Source organism: Gracilinanus agilis, chromosome 2 (assembly GCF_016433145.1).
Source record: "Gracilinanus agilis isolate LMUSP501 chromosome 2, AgileGrace, whole genome shotgun sequence".
Taxonomy (NCBI): Eukaryota; Metazoa; Chordata; class Mammalia; order Didelphimorphia; family Didelphidae; genus Gracilinanus; species Gracilinanus agilis.
The window spans coordinates 232530992-232555484 of record NC_058131.1 but is presented as its reverse complement, the minus strand read 5'-3'; the positions used below and the strand labels follow the sequence as shown (position 1 = coordinate 232555484).

Genomic DNA, 24493 nt, shown 5'->3' with positions numbered 1-24493 from the left:
TACATATTCACATTATCTTACTTATTATCAATAGATCTTTCACCAAATCATAATTATAAGAAATTAGGGCAAATACTGCTTTCTAGAATGTTAGAGCTATAAGATACCTTAGATATCATTAGATCTAAACTATTCATTTCATAGATGAGGACACTAAGGTCAAGATAGGTTAAATGACAAGACCAAGGTGTCAGAGCTAGTTATAGCAGCAGAGTAACTTAGTCAAACAACTAGCCTTTATTACACTTGTGCCAAACATGAGAGAGAGAGAGAGAGAGAGAGAGAGAGAGAGAGAGAGAGAGAGAGAGAGAGAGAGAGAGAATGATTAAAAAAAACCAATCTCTACTCTCAAGGAACTTATATTCTATCAGGAGACATGAGATGTCTGTATATAAATATATGCTGGATTGATATAAAATAAGCACAAGGCAGTGTGGGTTCTAGCAGTTGGAAGGATCAGGAAAGACTTTGGGTAAAAGGTAATACTTGAGCTGCAACTTGAAGGAAGTCAAGAATTTCATGAGAACTTATTGAGAACATAGCACATTGGAGATAAGGAGGAGGAGAGAAAGGAGATGGCCAGGCCTATGGGGATGGGGAGGGTAGAGTATTGTGTATGGGGAACACAAAGGCGGCCAATTTGGCTGGACCAGATAAGTTTTTGTTGTTGTTGGGTTTTTTTTAATACTTGTTTCTGTCTTAGTAACAGTCTAAGACAGAAAGGCAAAAAGTGAGGCAAACAGGGTTAAGTGACTTGTCCGTAATCACACAGCTAGGAAGTATCTGAGGCCAGATTTGAGCCCAGGTCCTCCCAACTCCAGGCCTGGAGCTCTATGCACTGTGACACCTAGTTGTCCCTGGACCATATAGTGATTTTTTAAACCCTTACCTTCTGTCTTAGAATTCATACTATGTATTATTTCTAAGACAAAAGAATTAGAAGTTCTCTTATTTTCCTCAGTCCTTTCTGGTAATGTCATACGCTTTTCTTTTCTTTACCACCTTAGAATCAATACTGTGTATTAGTTCCAAGGCAGATCAGTAAGGGCTAGACAATGAGGGTTAAGTGACTTGCCCAGGGTCACATAGCTGGGAAGTGTCTGAGGCCAGATTTGAACCTGGGCCTCCTGTCTCCAGGCTTGGCTATCAATCTACTGAGCCACCCAGCTGCCCCTGTCATATGTTTTTTTAAAAACTTGAACTTCTTCCCCTTTTTAGGCATTCCTTTCTTTCATGTTTTACTTTTAAGTCTGTTGGAAAAGTAGAATTTTATTTTTCAACTTTATATTTTTGTTCATTGAATTGATTCTTAAAATAGACTATTCATATAGAATACTATTTCCCCTTCAAATCAAAATGAATTTAAACTAATTAAAAATACAGTCATGGCTAGTAAAACTTGTAGGCAGAGTTTTTATTTCACCGTATCCACAGAGGGCTTTTATTTCAATATACAGTAATATCCTTTTTATGGTACCATACTGCAAAAAAAGAAAGAAAAGAAAAGCTTGCATAGATTAGATGGTTCTCTGCTCTGCTAAGAAGAATAAGTTACCTCCACTTTGTTGTTACATGATGAAGATTTGACTAACACCGTTCTCTTGTCTTTTCCTCCTCCTCACAGGCAGCACTGGTAGGAGGAACAACCATGATTATAGGCCATGTTCTACCTGACAAAGATACTTCCCTCCTGGATGCCTATGAGAAGTGCAGGAACTTAGCAGACCCCAAAGTGTGTTGTGACTACTCACTCCACATGGGAATCACCTGGTGGTCCCCAAAGGTAACAGTCTCTTTAGTTTGATCATGGCTATTTTCAAGTGTATATCACCATCAACATTTTAGCCTCTGGCTCTCCTGGGTGTTTAATGCCACTGTATAACTGATCTTACAAGCCAGTCAAACAAAGCAAAAGAAAAATTAGCTCCAAGAAGTGGTGATGTTTGGGGTGGGGTTGGGAGGGTCCTTATCCCTAAGGTCAGAGGAGATTTGGTTTCCCAACATGGTGCTTGGAGCCCTGGCTCACTGTCAATGATATCCATCATAGATCTAAACCCATGTTATTACATCCAAAAGGAATTCTGGTTCATTCTCTCTCATTTTTATCTCCATGTGATTGTTTTTCACACTGTAGAATTTACTGAATTATTAGATAGTGTTTGGATATCTCCCATTAGGTGATGTTCCTATCTAGAATGCTTAACTCAAAGATCCATTCCAGAGAGCTGGGCTTCCATAGGAATTTCTCATCTGGTGTCCTAAGCACTGGGTTAAGGACATGGAGCTCTGATGCCTAACCTTGGCTCAGAAATTGATCTCCTTAATAATCCTGGGTGATTTCCTTCGGTGTAGTAGAAAGAGAACTGGATTTCAATTCAGGAGGCATGAGTTGGCTCTGCCACTTGCTACCTGTGACCTTGGATAAGCCATTTAACATCTACAAGTCTTAGCTTCTGTATCTGGAAGTGAGGAGGGTGGACTAGTCTAAGTAAGGCTCTCTACCTCTATTATCTATGACCCTAATACCCATTTATGATCATAGATCTTGAAACTAAAAGGGTCCTTAGAGGCACCCGAACAAACTCTCTTTACTCTTTTTTTTTTAATGTTTTTTTTTTTAAATAAACCCCCGTACTTCGGTGTATTGTCTCATAGGTGGAAGAGTGGTAAGGGTGGGCAATGGGGGTCAAGTGACTTGCCCAGGGTCACACAGCTGGGAAGTGGCTGAGGCCGGGTTTGAACCCAGGACCTCCTGTCTCTAGGCCTGACTCTCACTCCACTGAGCTACCCAGCTGCCCCCCAAACTCTCTTTGCTCTTGAGAAAACTGAAGTCCAGGGGTATAAAAGACTCATCCAAGGCCACAAAGTAGTTAGCATTAAAGGCAGGATTTTTGAACTCATGTCCTCTGACTCTAGAGCCACTGTTCTTTCCACTATGCCATATACTCTCTAAAATATTCTTGAGGTCACTTCAGGATATGTTTAGACTGAAACAAATACTAAAAGTTATTAATGTAGCACCCTTCCCGGCATACTCTCCCAGATTATAGTTGCATTCACAGATTGGGTCTCCAAAAGCTTGATGCCACTCTCAAGACTTTAAAAGTCACCCCTTACATGCATGAATCCCTACTAGTGTGTTTCCAAATAACAATCAGCCAGTAAACATAATTAACTTTTAGCAACTAAGGTAAATAGTAAGAAAGTAGCATTATTCTCTCACACAAACCTGGGACATACTCTCCCACGGATACATACAAAGTGTTGGAATCATGGGCACATATTTAAAGTACAATAATAGTAAGACACACAAATAGGGAATAACTATGGCCTAGCTCACAACTGCAGAACTACAATGCCTCGTTGTCTTCTCTAATCCTTTTCCCTGTCTAATCCTCAAAAAACTACACTCTGGGCTTAGAATCCTTGTTGGTTGTGTGATTTGATGGACTTCCAGGTATGTGTTCCTCTCTGAATCAAGACTCCCAACTAATGAGGTTAACTCCCTGAAGTCCATAGCCAGTACCTTTTTTTCTGAGGCCAGATACTACACCTAGAAGCTACTAACTTGTGTAACTGTCCCCTGACTCTCTATCTGCCCAGTGTGTACGCCTGCTCCCTGATAGTTGCAGTATCTCCTAGTGGTTGAAGAGATTCTTTTCACAATGATGTGGCTAATGGGGTAGTAGGAAGGAAAGCTATCCTCTCCCCTACCCCAAGAAGTTCTTTCTCAGGGCCCAGGTTCTCCCTCCATCACCAACTCTACTGTCAAACACTACAGAGAAAACCCCTTGGCCATTTCAGGGTCCTTGGGGTATGGTCTTTTTTGTTGTTGTTGTTGTTGTTTTTAATTAAAGGGCACTCATGTTCTCTTCCATAATGGAAAAAAGAAAGGAAAACCTAAACCCTGATAACAAATACACATAGTCAAATTCCCATATTGTGTCTCCTTTACCTTGAGTCCATTATCCAGTCTCCAGTGGAAAGCGCATCCCTTAATTTCCAGTTCTTTGCTACTATAAAAAGACCTGCTACAAAAACTGTGGCACATATGGATCCTTTTCCTCTTTCTTTGATCTCTTTGGGGTTAGTCCAACATGGCCAAATTTTCATCCAAGGAAATCCCAAGCTGTTCCTATAATTCTATTAGAAATCGGTCTTCATGCTTTTTAAAAGGGATCATTGTACATGAGAACCATATTAACAATACCTTGTCATTTGGCATTAAATCCTTTATACTGACCTCGCACTTAAGCTTTTGATGTCCTCAGAAAATCATTTTTGGCAAAATCTTTGTGGCACAGTTTATAGTCTGAAAATTAACATTCTTTTAACCAAGACACAAGCTTGCCATACTGGAGAGTTGGGGTATTTCATTTCTGAATTCAATTATATAATTTTTGCAAGTAGGTATCATTTTTACAAGTTTTATTGCTTGTCCTAGTGCTTACAGAGGCCTTCCCTAAAACAAAGACGATAAGGAAAAGAAAAAGAAGGAGGGATATCCGCGAGATAGCCTGGTCTCTACAGAGCTCCCAACATAGATAAGAGTTGTAGGAAGGTCATTCTCTCCCACTTTGGATGAGGAACAAATTTACCTTGTATCAGTGCTATGTAGTAACACTAATCCAACCCTCAGACAAGGGCTGAGGCACTCCCTTTGCTTCATCTCTCACTAAAGGGCCCCCTTCTGTTCTGGACTCACACTTTAAGTTGAGATTAATGCTGGGGAGTAAAAATTCTCCCTGGTCCCTGCAACACAAAAGGCCCTTTAAATGTCTCCAGGGATCCTTGCAACACCTAAGGAATCCAATTAGAGGTCTGATCTTATTCCTTACTAAGACAAGCAAGCTAATAATTTAAATGGAAAACAAAGTCCCAAAGAAGTGTGGGGCTCCCAGGCAGGGATTAAGTACTCGGGGCTGATTACTTAGAGTTTCAGGCAAACTTTATCCTATGATTCTGCAGCCCCTGAGGATATAAGACAGGCTGCCTCAATTCATATTCACAGTAAGTCAAGCAGTCTAGGTCTTCTTGAAAATAGACCCAAACACACCCCCCACCCCCACCCCCACCCCCGCAAAAAAAAACAAAAACCAAAAAAGCATGGTCAATGTCCCATGTTCTCACCATGTCTTGATGAATGTCCAGGCACTGGTATTCTAGCAATGTAATCATCCATACTATTTCTATCAGTTTCCATACTCTTAATAAGTCCAATAATGCAAGAGATAGGGTAAATAAGCATTCGACCACAAAAATTCTCAAAAAGCCAGTTGAACTTGAAAAGAAAACGTATCAGAAACTGTTAACATCTAAAACAAAAGCGAACAAAAAACATTAATTTTTCTCCAGCAGATTGATGCAATACTAGGGCATCCAAGGAAAATCCTAGATGGACCAGAGACAATTAGGTGCCCCAGTGGATAGAGTAGTTTTAGAGTCAAGAAGATCAGAGTTCAAATCTAGACTTATATGCTTATTATCATATGTTCAACATGCTTATTGATTGTGTCACTTAACCTTCATCTTGCCTTGATTTTCTCAACTATAAAATGGGGATAGTATAGCAGCTCCCTCACAAGGTTGTTGTGAAGCCCAAACTTGGCACATGAGTGCTTAATAAATCCTTGTTCTCTTTCATTCTCTTCCCCGGATAGAGAATCTTTCCTGAGTACCTGAGATGCAAATATACCCCGGTTAAAGCCCCATCCCCAATATTATTAATATTGATGGCATTCACAATAAGGACAAAAATAAGAACAACACATCACAGTTTTTAAAGAATGCTTGGGCATCACACAGAAGGCAGTTTGGAGATTATTTCCCTGTTAAAGATAACTTCTCTGTATCCCAGGGTCCTTATAAGTGACTTGTCAAAGATCACACAGTTGGCACCTACTGAGGGAGGAATTGAAATGTAGGCCATTCAAGGCTCCATCCATCATTCTCTCAAATATGTTGATCTTTTCCTCCTACCAGGTAAAAGCTGAAATGGAGATTCTTGTGAGAGAGAAGGGTGTCAACTCATTCCAGATGTTTATGACCTACAAAGACTTATATATGCTTCGAGATAGTGAATTATATCAAGTGTTCTGTGCTTGCAAGGATATTGGTGCAATAGCCCGAGTCCATGCTGAAAATGGAGAACTTGTGGCAGAGGCAAGTATAGAGGAAAAAATTCAGAAAGAAGAGGGCAACGAAGGGTAGGCTTGGTGGTTGGACTCCTCGACTTGGGATGTGAATTAGTGTCCTGTGGTTCCAGCTGCTAACTAGGTTGTAAGCTCTTCAAGGACAAAGACCCTCTCTTCTAATTCTTCAGTATCTCCCAATGGGCAATATTTAACCTCATTATTTCCTAGGCTAAAGTCCTGCCCCAGTACCTCATTATGGCCTCAAGGTGACGGCAGGTTCCCCTCGACCCATTCCTCCAAGCTTTGGTAGATCCCATCAAGTTGAAAAGACTTCAAATATAAGCCTTGTGTTGGGTTGTATGTATGATTGTCCCCTGAGACCCATCCCAGCTATAGGATTTGAGAGGATTATCATTGGCCATTGAGATGTTTTTCAGCCATAATAATTCTCTAAAATCATCTACCAATAATGAGAGATTGTATGAAAATAGAGGGAAGACTCATACTGATGAAATCCCAGGTCCTTAATTTATTATTTCAGCTGTTCATTGGTTACTTAGAATACATTTAGAAAAATAAAAGTCCTGTTCAATCATTTAATAAGGTGAGTTAGGGAACCTTAGCCCCAAGGTTTTTTTCCTTAAAGAAAAATGGTAAAGCAGCAATAAGGAAAATTGCTGAGTCTTTGTATAGTTCTGCTATTTGAGGTTCATTATTTCCAATTTGGATCTATCTTATAAACAACTGCCAATTCCTTTTTCTTTTCAGGGTGCCAGAGAGGCACTAGATTTGGGAATCACTGGACCAGAAGGAATAGAGATCAGCCGTCCAGAGGAGGTTAGAAAAGTTTACTGTGATTTTTTTTTTACATCAGCCTTCACTCAGGGACTTAGAATCTTTTGGGGGTTAATGAGACACCTACAAATAGAAATTGAATTTTACATATTTTCCTCCTTACATGATTGAAAATACAAATTGGCCGCTTCATAAGAGATTACCTTCTTATATTTTCAGGATAGTTTAGTGTCCTAAATTACAATTTAGGGACAGGTATGGCCTAAAGCTTTCCTGAGAGACATTTTCAGGGCATAGACATAACTGGCCATTTTTGGTGTTCAGGGGCAGGCAATTCAAACCATTTTATAATTCCTAATGTGAAAATAATGCAAGATATTACTGGGGTGTTTGAGCTGGAGAACAGAACCAATTATTGTAAAGGTTCATAAATGAACGCTACTGACCAAGCTAGGTGCTAAGCTATTTCTATGGTGCATTTTTGCTCTCTCTAAATTTTTGTGCCTTGAAGCAAAGCCTCAGTCACTGTTCTCTTAATTGTAGCTCTGTGTTGTCCTTCGTTGAGAAACCAGTGCAGTACATTGCGGGGTGGTCCGGCCAAAGTTGGACTAAACAGAGGAAAAAACTGAAAAATATGAGTCCTTCCTATTCCCTGTGGACTATCATTGAAGAGTCATATGGCTAGGAACTACTAGAGGAAAAGGAGTCAAACCCAGATCACAGTCCAAAGCCCTTTCTTTGCAGATATATTCAAGGGATCGGACCCCAGAAAACATAGGAACACATAAGATAGATAAGCTCAGTAAATGTGTCTAGTACCGGCAGACATTTATTACTGCATGAGACTTACTCAAAAAATACTTGCTTTGGGGAGATGATAAACCTTGTTTCCTTCCTGTCCTCTGTTTCCCCAAACAGCTGGAAGCAGAAGCTACCCACCGAGTTATCACTATTGCTAACAGGGTAAGCAGTATTTCTCTCTTACTCCTTGAATCGAACCCCAACTTGATGAAGTTATAAGAGTTGCCTTTTATCCTTTTATAGTTTATTTATCATCATTCTCAAATACTTCATTGTGATTTTTTCTATAACCCCGATCAAGATACAGCCCCCTCTAAGAGTCTAAGATAAAACTGGTTCACTACCAAAGTATAAGCCATTCCCAATCAATACTTCCCTTATAAGGGACCAGTTAAAGAGGGTGGAGAGAAGATAGAAGCATCATAGAAAGGACAATGGAAAGAATGCCAAACTTGGAGATTTCCTTGGGTACATGAAGTGACTTTTTTTCTTAAACCCTTAACATCTATCTTAGAATTAATTCTAAGTATTGTTTCTAAGGCAGAAGAATGGTAAGGGCTAGGCAATTGGGGTAAGTGACTTGCCCCAAGGTCATACAGCTAGGATGTGTCTGAAGCAAGATTTGAAACCAGGTTCTCCCATCTCCAGACCTGGATCCCTATCCATTCAGCCACCTAACTGCCCCAAAGTGACTATCCTTCATGATCCCCATCTCTGCCCTATTAAAATGCCTCTCTCTCTTTTTTTATTAATAGATATTTTTTAATTTTAATTTTTAAATTTTTTCCAAGGTTACATGATTCATGTTGTCTCCCTCCCCTATTTCCTCCCCCTCCCAGAGTTGACAAGCAATTCCACTAAGTTATACATGTGTTATCATTTGATACATATTTCCATATTATTCATATTTGTAATACAGTAATCCAAATCCTATACTCTTATACCCATGTTTTCGTCTGGATTTCTACTCCCATAGGTCTTTCTCTTAATGTGGATAGCATTCTTTTTCCCTCAGAGTTGTCTTGGATCATTAATAATAATAATAATCATTAATAACTTCTCTCTTTAAAACTTCAGATTCTGGGGGCAGCTGGGTAGGTCAGTGGATTGAGAGCCAGGCCTAGAGACAGGAGGTCCTAGGTTCAAACTCGGCCTCAGCCACTTCCCAGCTGTGTGACCCTGGGCAAGTCACTTGACCCCCATTGCCTACCCTTACCACTCTTCCACCTATAAGTCAATACACAGAAGTTAAAGGTTTAAAATTTTAAAAAAAAAAAATTTTTTTAATCCATTTCTGATATAATGGTTGAAAATGGGCCACTTAAATATGCAACAATGCCAATGGTCAATCTTTCCCTAATCTACCCACGGCACAGGACAGAGAGGTGGGTGGCAGCTCCCTGTTCATGCACAGTCACTTCAGCCACGACTTGAGTTCTTTCCACATCAGCTCTAAGGCAGGGCACAAAATTATCAGGTCTGCCACATCCGCTCAAGGGAAAGAAGAGACTGGATGTCCCAACAGAGTTCTTTTGGCAATGGAGTTCTTTTACTAAAGTTATTTTCCCTATGAAGATGCTATCTGCTTCCTTTGAAAGACCTATTTTGTGAGAGTTGTGTTTCCTGTGTTTAGACTCATTGTCCGGTTTACCTGGTCAACGTTTCCAGTATCTCTGCCGGAGACGTCATTGCTGCTTCTAAGATGCAAGGTAAGCCTGCGGGCAGCAGAGAAAGGTAAGGCCAATGAAACTCAGCTCAGGCCTTAGGATTTGAAGAGTGCTATACTCGTCTTCTCTAACTCTTACTTCAAATGGGCTAACTTGGGCCTGCTGGGATCGCCCAGAACCTTGAGTTCTCCTCTGCTGTTTTTCCAATAATGCTTTTCTTCTAGTCATCTTACACTATCCTGGATTTGATCAGTTAGAACTAGCATTCCTTCTATCCAACTGTTTATAAAATCATATTATTTAGTTGTTTTTCAATCTTGTCTGACTCTTCATGATCCCATTTGAGGTTTTCTTGGCAAAGATAAAAAGTGTGGTTTGCCATTTCCTTCTCCAACTCATTTCACAGATGAGGAAAGTAAGGCAAACAGGGTTAAATGGCTTACTCAGGGTCACATATCTAGCAAATGCTTATTTGTCAGATTTAAAACTTGGGAAGATGAGTCTTCCTCCACTCTGCCATCTAGCTGCCCATGTATAATCATACTACTGTAGAAATATGAGCTGTTTCAAAATGATGAGCTCTATTCCAATCTGGCCTCAGACACTTCCTAGCAGTGTGACCTTGGACAATTCACTTAACCTCCATTGCCTAGCCCCTACCATTCTTCTACCTTGGAGCCAATACACAGTACTGATTCTAAGACAGAAGGGTAAGGGTTTTTTTAAATGGTGAACTCTTAATCTCTGTGTACTTCTGAAAACTGAAAACTTAATTGAAAAAACTTTAATGTTTTTATATGTTTAATTTGGTTCATTTCCAAACCCCATCCTGTTGGTTCCACATATTGCAGAAGATAGTAGAATCTGAATCAGGCAAGAAAAGGAAAACCCTCAGTTTACAAAGGCCCTACTATATATGAACAGGATATCCCAGACTACATTCCTGCACCAAACACCTAAAATCTTCTCTGTTCTCTATTTGAAAGCACTTTTTCCATGTAAAGCCCTCAATGCACTGTTTATGTTATAGTCTGAGGAAATGCATTATTTCTATCTTTGAATACTGGATACAGGAATTTTGCAGCTATACATGTATTTGGCATTTCCTTCCATTTCTTAGTAAAGTCTTTTCCTTTTGTACTTATAAACAAAGATACACTCGAATTCTCAAAAATTAGTAAACAGTAAAGAATGGCTAACAAAAATTAGATTCGATGCAATGTTTGCTTTTAAAAAAAACTGGATTTACAACATCCAATAATGTTCTCTAATTCCCTTTCTCAGGTAAAGTTGTCTATGCAGAGACCACCACCGCACATGCCACTTTGACAGGCTTACACTATTACCATCAGGACTGGTCCCATGCAGCTGCTTATGTCACAGTGCCCCCTCTGAGGCTGGACACCAATACTTCCACCTACCTCATGAGTCTGCTAGCCAAGTAAGGACCTTACAGTGCTGTCCTCACATCACCATCACCAGCATGAATTACTATATAATATAATTTGTATGTGTGTATATCTGTGTGTATGTGTCCATGTGGGAATATATATATATATATATATATATATTGTTAAGAAGATTATGCAGAGATGAAGAATCCATCACCCAGAGGCCACATTGAACATCAGTTTAATTTCACCTAGCTCGGGGGCTTTTGTGTATGGAACCCCCCCAAAATAAGTTCAGAATAACCTATTGAATGACTGGCCCATTCAGGGCAAGTGTCTGAAGACTTAAGGGTTAAAAAAACAAGTGTCAAATTGTGAACAAGGATTAGAGTTTCAGAAGGTATTAGTAAGTCATTCTCAAACCCATAGCCCAAAGGAATACCCCAGAAACCTACATTAGCACCTCTATCTCTATTTTCTTCTTTCTCTCCCACTTTTATTATGTGTTTCCTCTCTCAATCCCTCTGTCCTGCTATCCATTCATCCATCTGTCCATCCATCCATATGTCACGTAACATCAAGCCTACATTATAAATGTTGGTAACCTAGGAAATGTAGAGCAAAAGTGTTCTCAAATGATAATTCCTATCAGGAGGCTGATTGTGGGTTGCAGAAAGAACAGATGCATACAGGTGTGTATCTTAGCTGGTGGATATGCCCTGGACCTCCTGTCCCACCACTCTCCCCTTCTTTCTAAATATATTTCCTCTCTTCCACATTAGGCAGATCATTTCCACAGGCCTGAAGCCAAGTGAAATAAATATGTTGGCCCAGGGAGCAGGACTAGAACAAAGCTGAGAAGGTTCAGAGAGGCAAGTTTCTACTGGATGCTAGGGGGGGGTGGAAACTCCCTAACGCCAATGCTTCCTAAAAGTAGAATGAGAGGCCACAGAAGGTAGTAAGCCTCTCATCATTGGAAGTCATAACCACTTGTTGGAGTTGGAGAACTGGAGATCAGAAAAGAAAGGGGGAAAGGAAAAGATAAGGAAAAGAAAGTGAAAGAAACTCATCTAGAAGGGATTCTTTTCCTATCCCCTGTTCTCCAATCTGTTCCTACTCTATCCTTTCACTGAGCATAAAATGGAATTAAAGGAGACATACACACACAGTATTTTATGTTATCCTAATTTATCAAATAAAGTTTTTGTTCCTTTTACATAAAGGGCAAGTTGGGCATTTTATATTGTTTCGTGTAAGAAAAAAGCTTTTCCCTTTTTAAAAAAAATTTTTTTTCCAGGACAACCGTGAGGGACTTATGAGAAAGAATGCTATCCACATTGAGGGAAAGAAGTGTGGGAGTAGAAACACTGAAGAAAGACATATGATTTATCATTTCCTTATAAGGGCATTTGATTTGGGGTTTTGGTTTTAAAAGATTTCTCTATTACAAAAATGAATAATATGGAAACACAAGTATCAAGTGATGACACATGTATAGCCCAATGCAATTCCTTGTCAGCTGGGAAGGGAGACAACATGAATCATGTCACCATGGGAAAATTTTTTTAATTTTTTTTAATTTAAAATTAAAAAAATGTTCTTAACCAACTACATATAATAAATTTCCACACAAGTTTTCCTAAGTTATATGATCTAACTTATCTCCCTCTCTCGGTGCTGGCAGGTGATTCAATCTGGTTTATGCATGTAATCTTAAAAAACCAAAACCCCAAAATATAAACCCAAGTAAACAATTGAAAAATTATATGCTTTTATCTACATTTGACTCCAATAGTACTTTCTCTGGAAGTGGATTGCATTCTTGGTCATAAGTCCGTCAGAATTGTCAGCTTTTCCCTTTCATGAGGCCCTTAGTGTAACTGATAACCCTTAGAAGCTTCCTTAGAAGCTGGTCCCTTTGCCAGGCTGGTTATAGCTCCCATCCTGCAGGAGATTCCTGAGCTCAAAAGGCTGCTCTAGGAGAGGTGTTTGGGCATGTACATGTGAGGGCTGCCATGAGGTGACCCTCTGACCCCTGTCTAGGGGAGCATAAATCCAAGAGGTAGGTCGTCTTGCCTTTCTTTTTTTCCGTTAGGGTTGTTTTTTGGTATGGACCTATAATTTCATTGGTATAGGGACCCCCTGGTCAATAAACTCGCTGGACCAATGCAGAATAACAGTAGATTTGCAACCTGTAGTTTTTACAGTTGTTGGAGAATTTAAAGATTTGCCCAAAGGCACATAAATATCATGGGCAGGACTCAAACACGGATATTCATTACTCAATCCGTTCTCTCTCCACTATGTTCACTGCCTCTGAAACTTTCAGTAGGGGTAGATAATTGAGAGAAACAAGAAAAGAACACATATTCCATTCACCTGTACTTTTAAACAAAAATAAATCTGTAAAAAAACTCTTACCTTCTCCCTTATAGTCAATAATAAATAATAACTATCGATTCTAAGACAGAAGAATGATAAGGACTAGGCAATTAGAGTTAAGTGACTTGCTCAGGGTCACACATAGAGGACATGTCTGAGACCAGCTTTGAACACAGGGCCTCTCAGCTCCAGGCCTGGCACTACTGCGCAACCTATCTGCCCCCAAAACAAGAGTTCTTTAATTTTAAAAAATGGCACATCCGTTGATTAGCATCTGCTCTTTTTGCAAGCAGCTAGAGGAAGAGTTAAAAGAAATACCATTATAAATGACCATTCTCACTATTTCATCATCGTTGACCTCCATGTATCTAAAATTTTTCTTTCATGGAGTGTGTGGATTTTACCTATAATAGTTGGAGTCTGAGGATAGTGGGATCCCTTGAGCTCAGGAGTTCTGAGCTACTGTAGGGCTAACGTCATTTGGGGTTCCGGCACGAATATGGTAAATCTCCAGCATCAGGAGGCCAGAAGGCTGCCTAAGAAAGAACTAACTAACCCAGGTCAGTAATGGAACAGGTCAATGCTTCTGTGCCAGTCAGTAGTAGGATTGGGCCCATTGATGACTGTTGCACTTAAAAAAAAAAAAAAAACCTTACCTTCCATCTTAGAATAAATCCTAAGTATCAATTCCAAGGGAGATGAGCAGTAAGAGGCAATTGGGGTTAAGTGTCTTGCCCAGAGTCACACAGCTAAGAGGTGTCTGAGGATAGATTTGAACCCAAGACCTGCCTTTTTTTTTTAAAACCCTTAACTTCTGTGTATTGGCTCATAGGTGGAAGAAGAGTGGTAAGGGTGGGCAATGGGGGTCAAGTGACTTGCCCAGGGTCACACAGCTGGGAAGTGTCTGAGGCCGGATTTGAACCTAGGACCTCCTGTCTCTAGGCCTGACTCTCAATCCATTGAGCTATCCAGCTGCCCCCCCAAGACCTGCCTTTCTGACCACTGAGTCATCTAGCTGCTCCTGACTCCTATGCTTCAGGTGTAGGCAAGCTAGGAACGTGCCATTTCAAAAAACAAACTAACAAATATTGGCTTTACTTTTCACCTAGAAAAGAATTTTCCCTTTAGAAATATTTTCACCTAGAATTTTCCCTTTAGAAATATTTTAAGGAATGCACTGAATCAGAATAAGAGTTTAGGTAAAAAGAAGCTAAAAATTTCAAAACTAACGAATGTTCTTAGAACAGCCTGTGGGGACAGTGCTGGTTCTTTTGAGCCCCTGGAATCTGGGACTCCTTTGTGCATCAGAGAGATTCAAAATGAGCTTCAACAGTGGAGGTTCACTCCAAAGAAAGTCTATAGACTAAGAAGGGCACCTCCAGTCATCATTTTTATAAAGTATAGCTTAGACGGAAACCTAGCTCTACCGGATCTCAAACTAGTTCAAATTCATCTTTTTTCAAAATGTTTAAATCCTTTTTTTGGTAAAGATATTTTATTTTACCCACTTACATGTAATAACAATCTTCCACATAAGTTTTCCAAAGTTATAAGATCCAAATTGCTCCCTCCCCCTTCCTGGAGATGATAGACAGTTTGATCTGGATTATATATGTATTATCGTGCAAAACATATTTCCAATATTGTTCATTGTTGTGAGAAGTATACTCACATAAAACCAAAACCTCAAAATGAAAACACAAATAAACTAGAGTAAAAAATCATATGCTTTGATCCACATTCCAACTCCAACAGTTCTTTCTCTGGACGTAGTTTTCCTTCTGACTCAAATTTATAAGAATACAAAGCATTCCTCAATTGATAAATGATCAAAGGATATGAACAGGCAATTCTCAGAGGAAGCAATTAAAACTATATATAGTCATATGAAAAAATAAATCACTATTGATTAAAGAAATGCAAATTAAAACAACCCTGAGATACCACCTCATACCTATCAGATCGGCTGATATATCCCCAAAAAATGATAATTGTTGGAGGGAATGTGGGAAAATTATGACACTAATATATTATTGATGGAACTGTGAACTCATACAACCATTCTGAAGAGCAATATGGAACCATGCCCAAAGGGTCATAAAAACTATGCATACCCTGCCCAGTAATACCACTACTAGGTCTGTATCCCAAAGAGATCAGAAATAAAAAAAGGATCTACTCATACAAAAACGTTTTTAGCAGCTTTTTTGTGGTAATAAAGTATTGGAAACTGAAACCAAAGTAATTGGAAACCATCCATCAATTAGGGAATGGCTGAACAAGTTGTGGTATGTGGTCTTTAATGGAATACTTTTGTGCCATTAGAAATGGCGACAGGATGAGTTCAGAAAACCTGGAAAGACTGGTATGAATTGATGCAAAATGAAGTGAGAGAACAGTGTATAGTGTAGTAAAAATATTGTATGACGATCTATGATGAAGGACTAAATCATTATCAGAAAGCAAGTTTCCAAGATATCCACAAGATACTCATGATGGAAAATGCTAACTACAGCCAAAGAAGGAACTGGTGGAGTCTGATTACAGATCAAAGCATGTCATTCTTTACTTTATTTCCCCTGTGAGTTTTTTATTGTGATATGAGTCTTCTGTCATGGCATGAGCAATATGTAAATATATATTACATGAAAGTACTGGTATTACCTATATCAGACTATTTATTGCATGGGGACGAGGGGGAGAAGGAGAATTTGAATCATAAAATGTCAGAAAACAAATGTTCAAAATTGCTTCTACATGTAACTGAAAAATAAATGAAAATAAAGGATATCTAGTCAGAAGGGAGGAAGAGAAAGAGATCACTAGAAGTATATCTCAAGTATCATCTCTCTTCCCTTGCAATCTACTCATTAACATTCAGACACACTCTTCTGAGGCATGCAATACTTATCTTTCACAATCCCCACATTTATCCCTCCCTAATTAGTATTAGAAGGCAGTATGGTATAGTCAGTAGAAAGCTGTTCTCAAGAGTTTGTTATGGTTTTGTCAATTTAATCATATTCAGCTCTTTGTGACCCCTTTTGGAGTTTTCTTGGCAAAGATATTGTAGTGGTTTGCCATTGCCTTATCCAGTTCATTTTATAAATCGGTAAACTGAGGTGACATTAAGTAATTTGCCCAGGTTGCACAGCTAGTAAATTTCTTAGGCTGAATTTGAATTCAGTTCCTCCTGATTCCAGGGCCAGCACTCTCCACTGTTCTACCCAGCTGTCCCATTCTTAGAGATGGAAGATCTTAATTCAGCAACCACCTCTAATGTATATTGACTTTGTGACCTTGGGCAAGTCATCTCACCTCATTACTCTTGGCAAATCTCTAAGAACTAGTTGAATTGGTAGACAGAGTTTCTGCACTAGGAGTGGCCAATGAAATCACAGGTCTAGAAAAAAAAAAAAGGAATAAAAGCCAAACTTAATTTCTTGTCATCTTTAATGATTCATTCTGAAATTTTCTATCAGTTTCCTAACAAAACAAATAATAAAGGTAACAGCTGTGTGCTTTCATGTTCCTGTCTTGGAAATCCTCAGAGAGATGTTTTAAAGCATCTTTTGAAGTCTACCAATGAACTGGTAATTGCTTTTTATGGCGAAGTATAAAGTCCTCTAAGCACGTTATCATTAAAGTGTCAAGTAGGCCCTATGGTACTGAAAACTCAGAAAGACGGTCTGCAGTGGCAAGTTGTCTTTCTGCTCTTATTGTTTTGGTCCAATGCTGAATAACCGTCCTTTGTTGTTTTGAATAAACTGAGGAGATGAGGAGGGGAAGATGTGAATTTAGCTTTTTCTTCTAAAAACTGCCTTTCAGTTTAAAAAGAAGAAAGAAAAGCAACCACAAATCATCAATTAGCATTTATGGAGCATCAACTACAGTACTTTGAGTATAGCTATAAAATCACTGCAATGTTTTGAATTCCATGTTTGCTGCAGGGAAACTTACTGAAAGTAAAGAAGACATTAAATCCTGAAACTTAGTTGTACCACTCTTTTAAGAGATCTGGATCATCGATGTTATCCCCAACTCACCTGAAAAGCTCTTTTCAGAAGTTCTAAGACAGTAGGAGCAATTGAATTTCAATTTCAATTAAGTAATGATAGCTAGACATATTTTAGATTAAATCTGTAAAACCTGTAAATGTTTTCTTTGGGGAAGGTTGTGGGAAGACTTTGATGTAAGGATTAAAAAACATATGGTAGAATTATGAACTGATTGAACCATTCTAGAGGGCAATTTAGAACTATATCCAAAGGGTTATAATACTGTACATACACTTTGATCTAGCAATACCATTACTAGGTCTGTATCCCAAAGAGATCCAAAAAAAAGGGGAAAGGACCTATTTATAGTAGCTCTTTTTGTGGTGGCAAAGACTTGGAAATTGAGGGGGGGGGGTGTCCATCAATTGGGGAATGGCTGAACAAATTGTGGTATATATTGGTGGTGGAATACTACTGTGCTTATAGGAAATAATGCAGCATAATTTCAGAAAAACCTGGAAAGACTGGCATGAACTAATACAGAGTGAAATAAGTAGAACCAAAACATTGTACCTTTACAGTAATATTGTCAGATGTTCAACTGTGAAAGACTTAGCTACTCTCAGCAATACAGTGATCTAGGGCAATTCTGAAGGACTTATAACAAAGAATGCTATCCATGTCCAGAGAAAGAACTGTGGAAATCAGGTTTATTTGTGCTTTTATTTGGGGGGGGGGGGGTATGAGTATTCTCTCACAATATAACCAATATAGAAATGTTTTTCATGGTCATACATATATAACCTGTATGTATAACCTAGATTGAATTGCTTACCGTGTCAAAAAAGGAAGAGAGAAGGGAGGAAGGGAGACAATTTAGATCTCATCATTTTGGAAAATATTTGTTAAAAGTTGTTATTACATGTAATTGGGAAAAATTAAAATATATAATTAAAAGTACGTATAAAAGGTTTCCAATGATTTTTTAATTATACCTGTAATTTCATTAGTATAGAGGACTTCCAGTAAGGAAATTCCCTTTACCAATGCAGATTGGTACCTCCATTGCAATTTATAATCCTTGAGTTTCCTGGAGTCCATAAAGATTAGGTGCCTTGCTCAGGGTCATAAAGCCAGTATGTGTCAAAGGCAAGTCTTGAACCCAGGATTTTATTTTTATTCCAAATTAAGTCTCCTGTCCACCATGTTCCAATGCTACCCCTCTTATTTTTAAAATATGTACTTTAAAGGAGAGGAAAATATTTCTAGAATAGAATTATAATTTTTGTGTACTTTGTATATACAGATATGTTCACTGAGGTGTCCTTTGAATAATTTGAGTAATTTTTGCTATTTTAAATTATTTGCATAGTTTAGTTGCTATATCTTTACTTTATTATTGGTCAAATATATAATATAATTGTTACTCAGTCCTTGTTCGGAAATTCACCCTTCAGTTAATTATCATTCCTATGGAAAAAAATATAATTTATTATTTGATAATCAGGAAGATAAGTTGATCATAAATAGAGACAGCCAGGTGGTTCAGTGGATAGAGAGCCCAGCTGGAGACAAAACCTGGGTTCAAATGCAGCCTCAAACACTTCTTAGCTGTGAGACTCTGAACAAGTCACTTAACCCCAAATGCCTAGCCTTTACTACTCTTCTGCCTTGGAACTAATACTTAGTATCACTTCTAAGATGGAATCTTTTTTTTTAAGACTATGCTTTTTCCTGTAGCTATGCTACTGTGTCAGAGGCATCTTGGTAGTATTTTTTCTTTATTATGACATTTTCTGCCATGCATAATACTCATCTCTGTCCTTATACTTAAAGAAACTAATTGATGATGTTGAGATTTTGAACCATTTCTGAATAATTCCTTGACAGGAAATAAGCTATTTTGAAACTTGGGCCAACCAATAGCTAAGTAGCATCTACCTTAACCTATTACTCATTATGTCTTTCTGTCCTTTCAGTGATACTCTGAACATTGTAGCTTCTGACCATCGGCCCTTCACCACAAAACAGAAGGCAATGGGCAAGGAAGATTTCACTAAGATCCCTCATGGAGTGAGTGGAGTACAAGATCGTATGAGTATCATCTGGGAGAGAGGCGTGGTAAGTTTTTCTGGGTTCTCCTGATGTTTTTTTTTAATTTCCCTGTTTCCTGCATCACATTGTTTTCTTTTTTTAAAGATATTTTATTTTCCCAATTACATGAAATAACAAGTTTCAACATACATTTTCAGAATTCATAAGATCCAAATTGTCTCCATCCCTCTCTTCCCTCCCCAAAAATAGTAGGTAATTTGATCTAAAGTATACATATATTATCATGCAAAACAATTCCGTATTGGTCATTATTGTAAGAAAATACTCATATAAAACCAAAACTCCAAAATAAATATAAATAAGCTAATGCGAATGATAGTATGCTTTGTGCTACATCTGACATCCAACAAGTTCCTCCTCTGATGGTGGATTGTACTCTTTGTCATAAGTCCTTCAGAATTATCCCAGATCATTGTATTGCTGAGGGTAGCTAAGTCTTTCACAGTTGATTATATGACAATATTACTGTTACTATGTACAATGTTCTCTTAGTTCTGCTTATTTCACTCTGCATCAGTTCATGTAGATCTTTTCAGCTTTTTCTGAAATCATCCTCTTTATCATTTTTATAGCATAACAATATTCCATCACCAACATGTATCACAAATTATTCAACCATTTCTCAGTTGATGATCATCTCCTCAATTTCATATTCTTTGCCACCACAAAAATTGCTGCTATAAATATTTTTGTATAAGTAGGTCCTTTCCCCCTTTTTTTATGATCTCTTTAGTATACCAACCCAGTAGTGATATTACAGGATTGAAAAAAGGTATATACAGTTTTACAACCCTTTGGTCACAGTTCCAAATTGACTTCCAGAATGGTTGGATTAGTTCACAACTCCACCAACAATGCATTAGTGTTCCAAATTTGCCACATCCCTTCCAACATTTATCATTTTCCTTTACTGTCATATTGGCCAATCTGATAGGTGTGAGGTAGTAGTACCTGAGAGTGTTTTAATTTCTATGTATTTAATCAAATGATTTATAACTTTTTATTTAATTATTAATAGCTCTGATTTCTTCATCTGAAAATTGCTCATTTATATCCTTTGACCATTTGTCAATTGGGAAATGACTTACATTCTTATAAATTTGTCTTAGTTAAAAATTTGAGAAATTAGACCTTTATCAGAGAAATCTGTTGTAAAATTTTTCCCCAGTTTGTTGTTACCCTTCTAATTTTGGTTACATTGGTTTTGTTTGTACAAAAGCTTTATAACTTAATATAATCAACATCACATTGTTTTCATGCCCAATGTGTTGCCTAAGCAGGTTCATAGGAGGGTTCCATAAGCTTATTGCAACAAATTCTTATCCAAAGAATCTTCCAAAGGCACCAGTTGATAAAAAGGGGATAGCAGACACAATAGTGCCCAGAGAAGTAGTTCTTTGGGGACTAAACCTTCCATAATCTCCATGTCACCCAAGCAAATCACCTACTACTGATCAGGTATGGAGAAGTTTGTTTGAGGTGGGGTTTCCATTTATTATTATAGGAGTTAGTTGATTCCCTCAATTGCCATTTTGGTGTCTGCAAAGGCAGGGCAAATGGGTATCATTTGATCATAGATTTAGAACTTTGGAAAGGACCATAGAGGTCTTGCAGCCCAACCCTTAGGACCACGGGGGTTAAACTGAACTACCTGTCACACAGGTAGTCAATGAAAACCAGAATTTGAATCTAGCTCCTTTGATTAAATCCAGAATTCTTTCCTACCATTTTGGACTGTTTCCCATCAGGCTTAAGTTACCTTTGCCACCCACCAGCAATCTGGATCACAATTTCAGAGAAGGAAGTATTAATCAACATACTTACCCATCCTTTAGTCATTAGGAATTTGGTGGGAGGGGGCTTAGTTTAAGAACAAAGGAATGCCCAAGAATGATTCTCCACTGGAAGAGAATTCAATGATGAGGCTAGGACTTAATTTGAAGGCCAATCTAGGCAAATATTTTTGTTTGTGATATGCCAAAGACTAAAACCATCTTAGAATGTCAGGCCTGAAATTCAGTGCTTTATTATTTAGATTATAAGCCACTCAAAAATCATATGATATGTTAACAAAGACCAAGACATCCACCAAAGGAAAGGATAGAAACCTTTAATTTAAAAATCAAAAATCTTTCTCCTTTCTCAGAGGGCAAGAAAAATTGAAGTTAATTGAATATTTCATTAAAATTTATGATATCTAGCCTTATTAGCTTTAGGTAAAATTGATATTAGCATAGAATTATAATTTTTATGTGCTATATATATATATGCAGTAATGTTCACTGAGATCCTCTATATACTCCAGTGTACATTTAACAAGAATTGGAGCATCATTTTTACCATTTTACATGATTGTAAATGTTAGCTACATCTTTGTTTTAATGGTCTTTGCTTAGTCAGATCTTTGATATATTTAAAGCCATGTCCTTGACCAAAAACATAATAACATGTGCAGGAATGGTGAAGCTACCTCTAACCATCTAAATGGTCTGAGAGAGTTCAGAAAATAGGCCCCTAGGATGAAAATTGGAAATTTTACAAAATTATAGAAGAATAGGGCAAGTATATTTTCAGCTTTACAGAATGCATGGGCCTTGATGTACAGATTCATTGTCCCTCATTTGCTACCAACAGATTATACATTTCTATTAGATGCAATTTTTTATCTATTACAAATGCTTTTTTCTGTTAGGTATAATGGAATTATACCTCTTAGCCCTTTAGAGCAATGATATACATTTTTTAAATGGCTGGATGGAGTTAGGCTACACGCCTACATGCTCATGAATAATGCAAAGAAAAGGGAGCAGCTAGGTGTTCAGTGGATTGAGAGCCAGGCCTAGAGATGGGAGGTCTTGTGTTCAAATATGGACTTGGGCACTTCCTTGCTGTGGAACTCTATGCAAGTCACTTAACCCTTACCTCTCTTCTGTTTTGGAAGCAATACACAAGACTAAAGGTAAAGGTTTAAGAAAAGGAAAAATGGAGAGAGGCAGGGAGAGGGGGAGGAGAAAGAGAAGGGAAGGAAGGAAGGAAGGAAGGAATGAAGGAAGGAAGGAAGGAAGGAAGGAAGGAAGGAAGGAAGGAAGGAAGGAAGGAAGGAAGGAAGGAAAAAAGGAAGAAGGGAGGGAGGGAGGAAGGAGAGAAACTGAGAACACAGCCTTGGTTTCATAAAGGGAACAAGCTAATAGACCTCTGGAAGGAATAAAGAGAAACAATGGCTACAACATGGCTTTATGCAGCCATTTCATGACTACATGATTTTATGTCTTCTACTTGTCCTTTTTTTTTTTTCCAGGTGGGAGGAAAGATGGATGAAAACCGTTTTGTGGCAGTGACTAGTTCAAATGCAGCCAAGATTCACAACCTGTATCCCCGCAAGGGCCGCATCATCCCTGGAGCTGATGCTGATGTGGTTGTGTGGGACCCAGAAGCTACAAAGTAAAACCAGACCCCAGGCTCCAGACTTTGAGGGACTTGGGAATTTAAGAGATCTCTACTTCAGAACTGGTGTTCTAGAATAAGTATTGACAAAATAAGGCCTTCATCAGGTTGTTTTTTTATACCTAGAACCAAGGATGGTTTTTACATTTTTAAATAGTTTTATTGTATTTTAAAATTTAAGCCTTGATTTGGTCCTATGGCTGAGTTTGTTTGACCCCTGTTCTAGAACTCTGGGTTTAGAAAGATAAAGGGGCTTTGAGGTATTGTGTTCATTCAATTCCAAAATATTTTTAAGAATCCATTATGTTCAAAGCACTGTTCTAGGACGTGTTGATCTACACCTTTACCCACGCTCCAAATCATTAGAAATCTGGTGGGAGGGGGCAGTTTAAAAATAAAGGAATGCCCAAGAATAATTCTCCACTGAAAAAGACTTTAATGATGAGACTAGGGCTTAATTTTAAGGCTTCATGACCTGTCCATCTAGGCAAATATTTTTGTTTGTTATATACCACAGACTGAGAACATCTTAGAATGTCAGGCCTGAAATTCAATGCTATATTATTTAGATTATAAGCCCTCTCCAAAATTAGCTAGATATAGTTCCTGCTTTCCAGGAGCTCACTGTCTAAAGACATGTGTGGATACCTATAATGAAGGAGAGAGTGAGATCAGTGGTTTTTGTTTTGCTTTGTTTTGTTTTAAAGAGGAGCGGATAAATTATTTTAAACTTGTTCTCAATCTAAATAAACGTGTTCAGTCTTATCCAGTTAAATTATTAGGGAGATAGAGAGAAGGGCTGGATTGAACCTCCTATCTTCTCTGTAACTTAGAATCTTGGAGAGTTAAAATATTAAAAGGTTAAATGACTTGCCCAAGGTCACAAAACCAAGATGTATCATAGATGAGACTTGAATCCAAGTCTGCCCTATCTCTGAGATAGGTTCACTATGACATTCTGAGTAGTTAATTAAAATGCATTGCTCTTTAGAGTGGTTCTTTTGCTGTGTTCTCTGTGATACCCTGGCAGATCAGTATAGCAATCCATAAAAACTTTCTAGGATTTAATAGATATTCTTGGTATAAGCATTTCATATTTTCCTGTGACACCAGCATCTCCCTCCTGCCCAACCAGGACTATATCAGCTAGCACTCAAGTACAAGGAGGAGACATAAATTTATATGAAAATATGCGCTGCCATGGAGTACCCTTGGTCACTATCAGCAGAGGACGCGTCGTGTATGAAAATGGAGTCTTTATGTGTGCTGAGGGCACAGGCAAGTTCTGCCCACTTCGATCCTTCCCAGATTCTGTGTATAAGAAGCTGGTCCAGAGAGAGAAGGTAAGAAGGAGTAAAGTATGTATTTGGGCTGCTTACAGAGATTCCTTAGTTCCTCGTTTTTAGTATCCCTAACTTTCTGCCAACTCCTTACACAGCTTGCCTGAGACCTTGAATGGCTTAAATTTATTTTTACCTTTTCTCTTAAATTTATTTTACCTTTATTCTTCAACCCCATCTCACTTTGGCAAAAAATAGAGAGAGCAGAAAATGTCAGTGGGGCAAAATGGAATTCACAAGAAAGAGCTTCCCTGATTCTTTGAGCAGCAAAGCAGACGGGAATACTCTCAGCACCCACTCTCAGATACCAGAAGGATGGGAAAAACTGGTCCAGCCTTCAAGTAGGATTCATTTGATCTAGGTAAATTTCCACTGTATTCTGGTTCCAGTGGTTGCCCAGGAGTTGCTTTATTCCCTGGAACCCTA

The 24493-nt window shown here is 38.3% G+C and overlaps 1 protein-coding gene across 1 annotated transcript in view; it reads left to right on the top strand.

The window, feature by feature from the left end:
- DPYSL5 (dihydropyrimidinase like 5) overlaps positions 1-24493 on the top strand; it is a 77593-nt gene that overhangs the window by 40190 nt on the left and 12910 nt on the right. Inside the window, exons 2-10 of the mRNA XM_044661006.1 lie at positions 1625-1783; positions 5983-6162; positions 6903-6971; positions 7848-7892; positions 9364-9439; positions 10682-10838; positions 19148-19289; positions 22582-22724; positions 23863-24070. Coding sequence (XP_044516941.1) covers positions 1625-1783; positions 5983-6162; positions 6903-6971; positions 7848-7892; positions 9364-9439; positions 10682-10838; positions 19148-19289; positions 22582-22724; positions 23863-24070 — 1179 coding nt within the window. The remainder of the gene's footprint in view (positions 1-1624; positions 1784-5982; positions 6163-6902; positions 6972-7847; positions 7893-9363; positions 9440-10681; positions 10839-19147; positions 19290-22581; positions 22725-23862; positions 24071-24493) is intronic.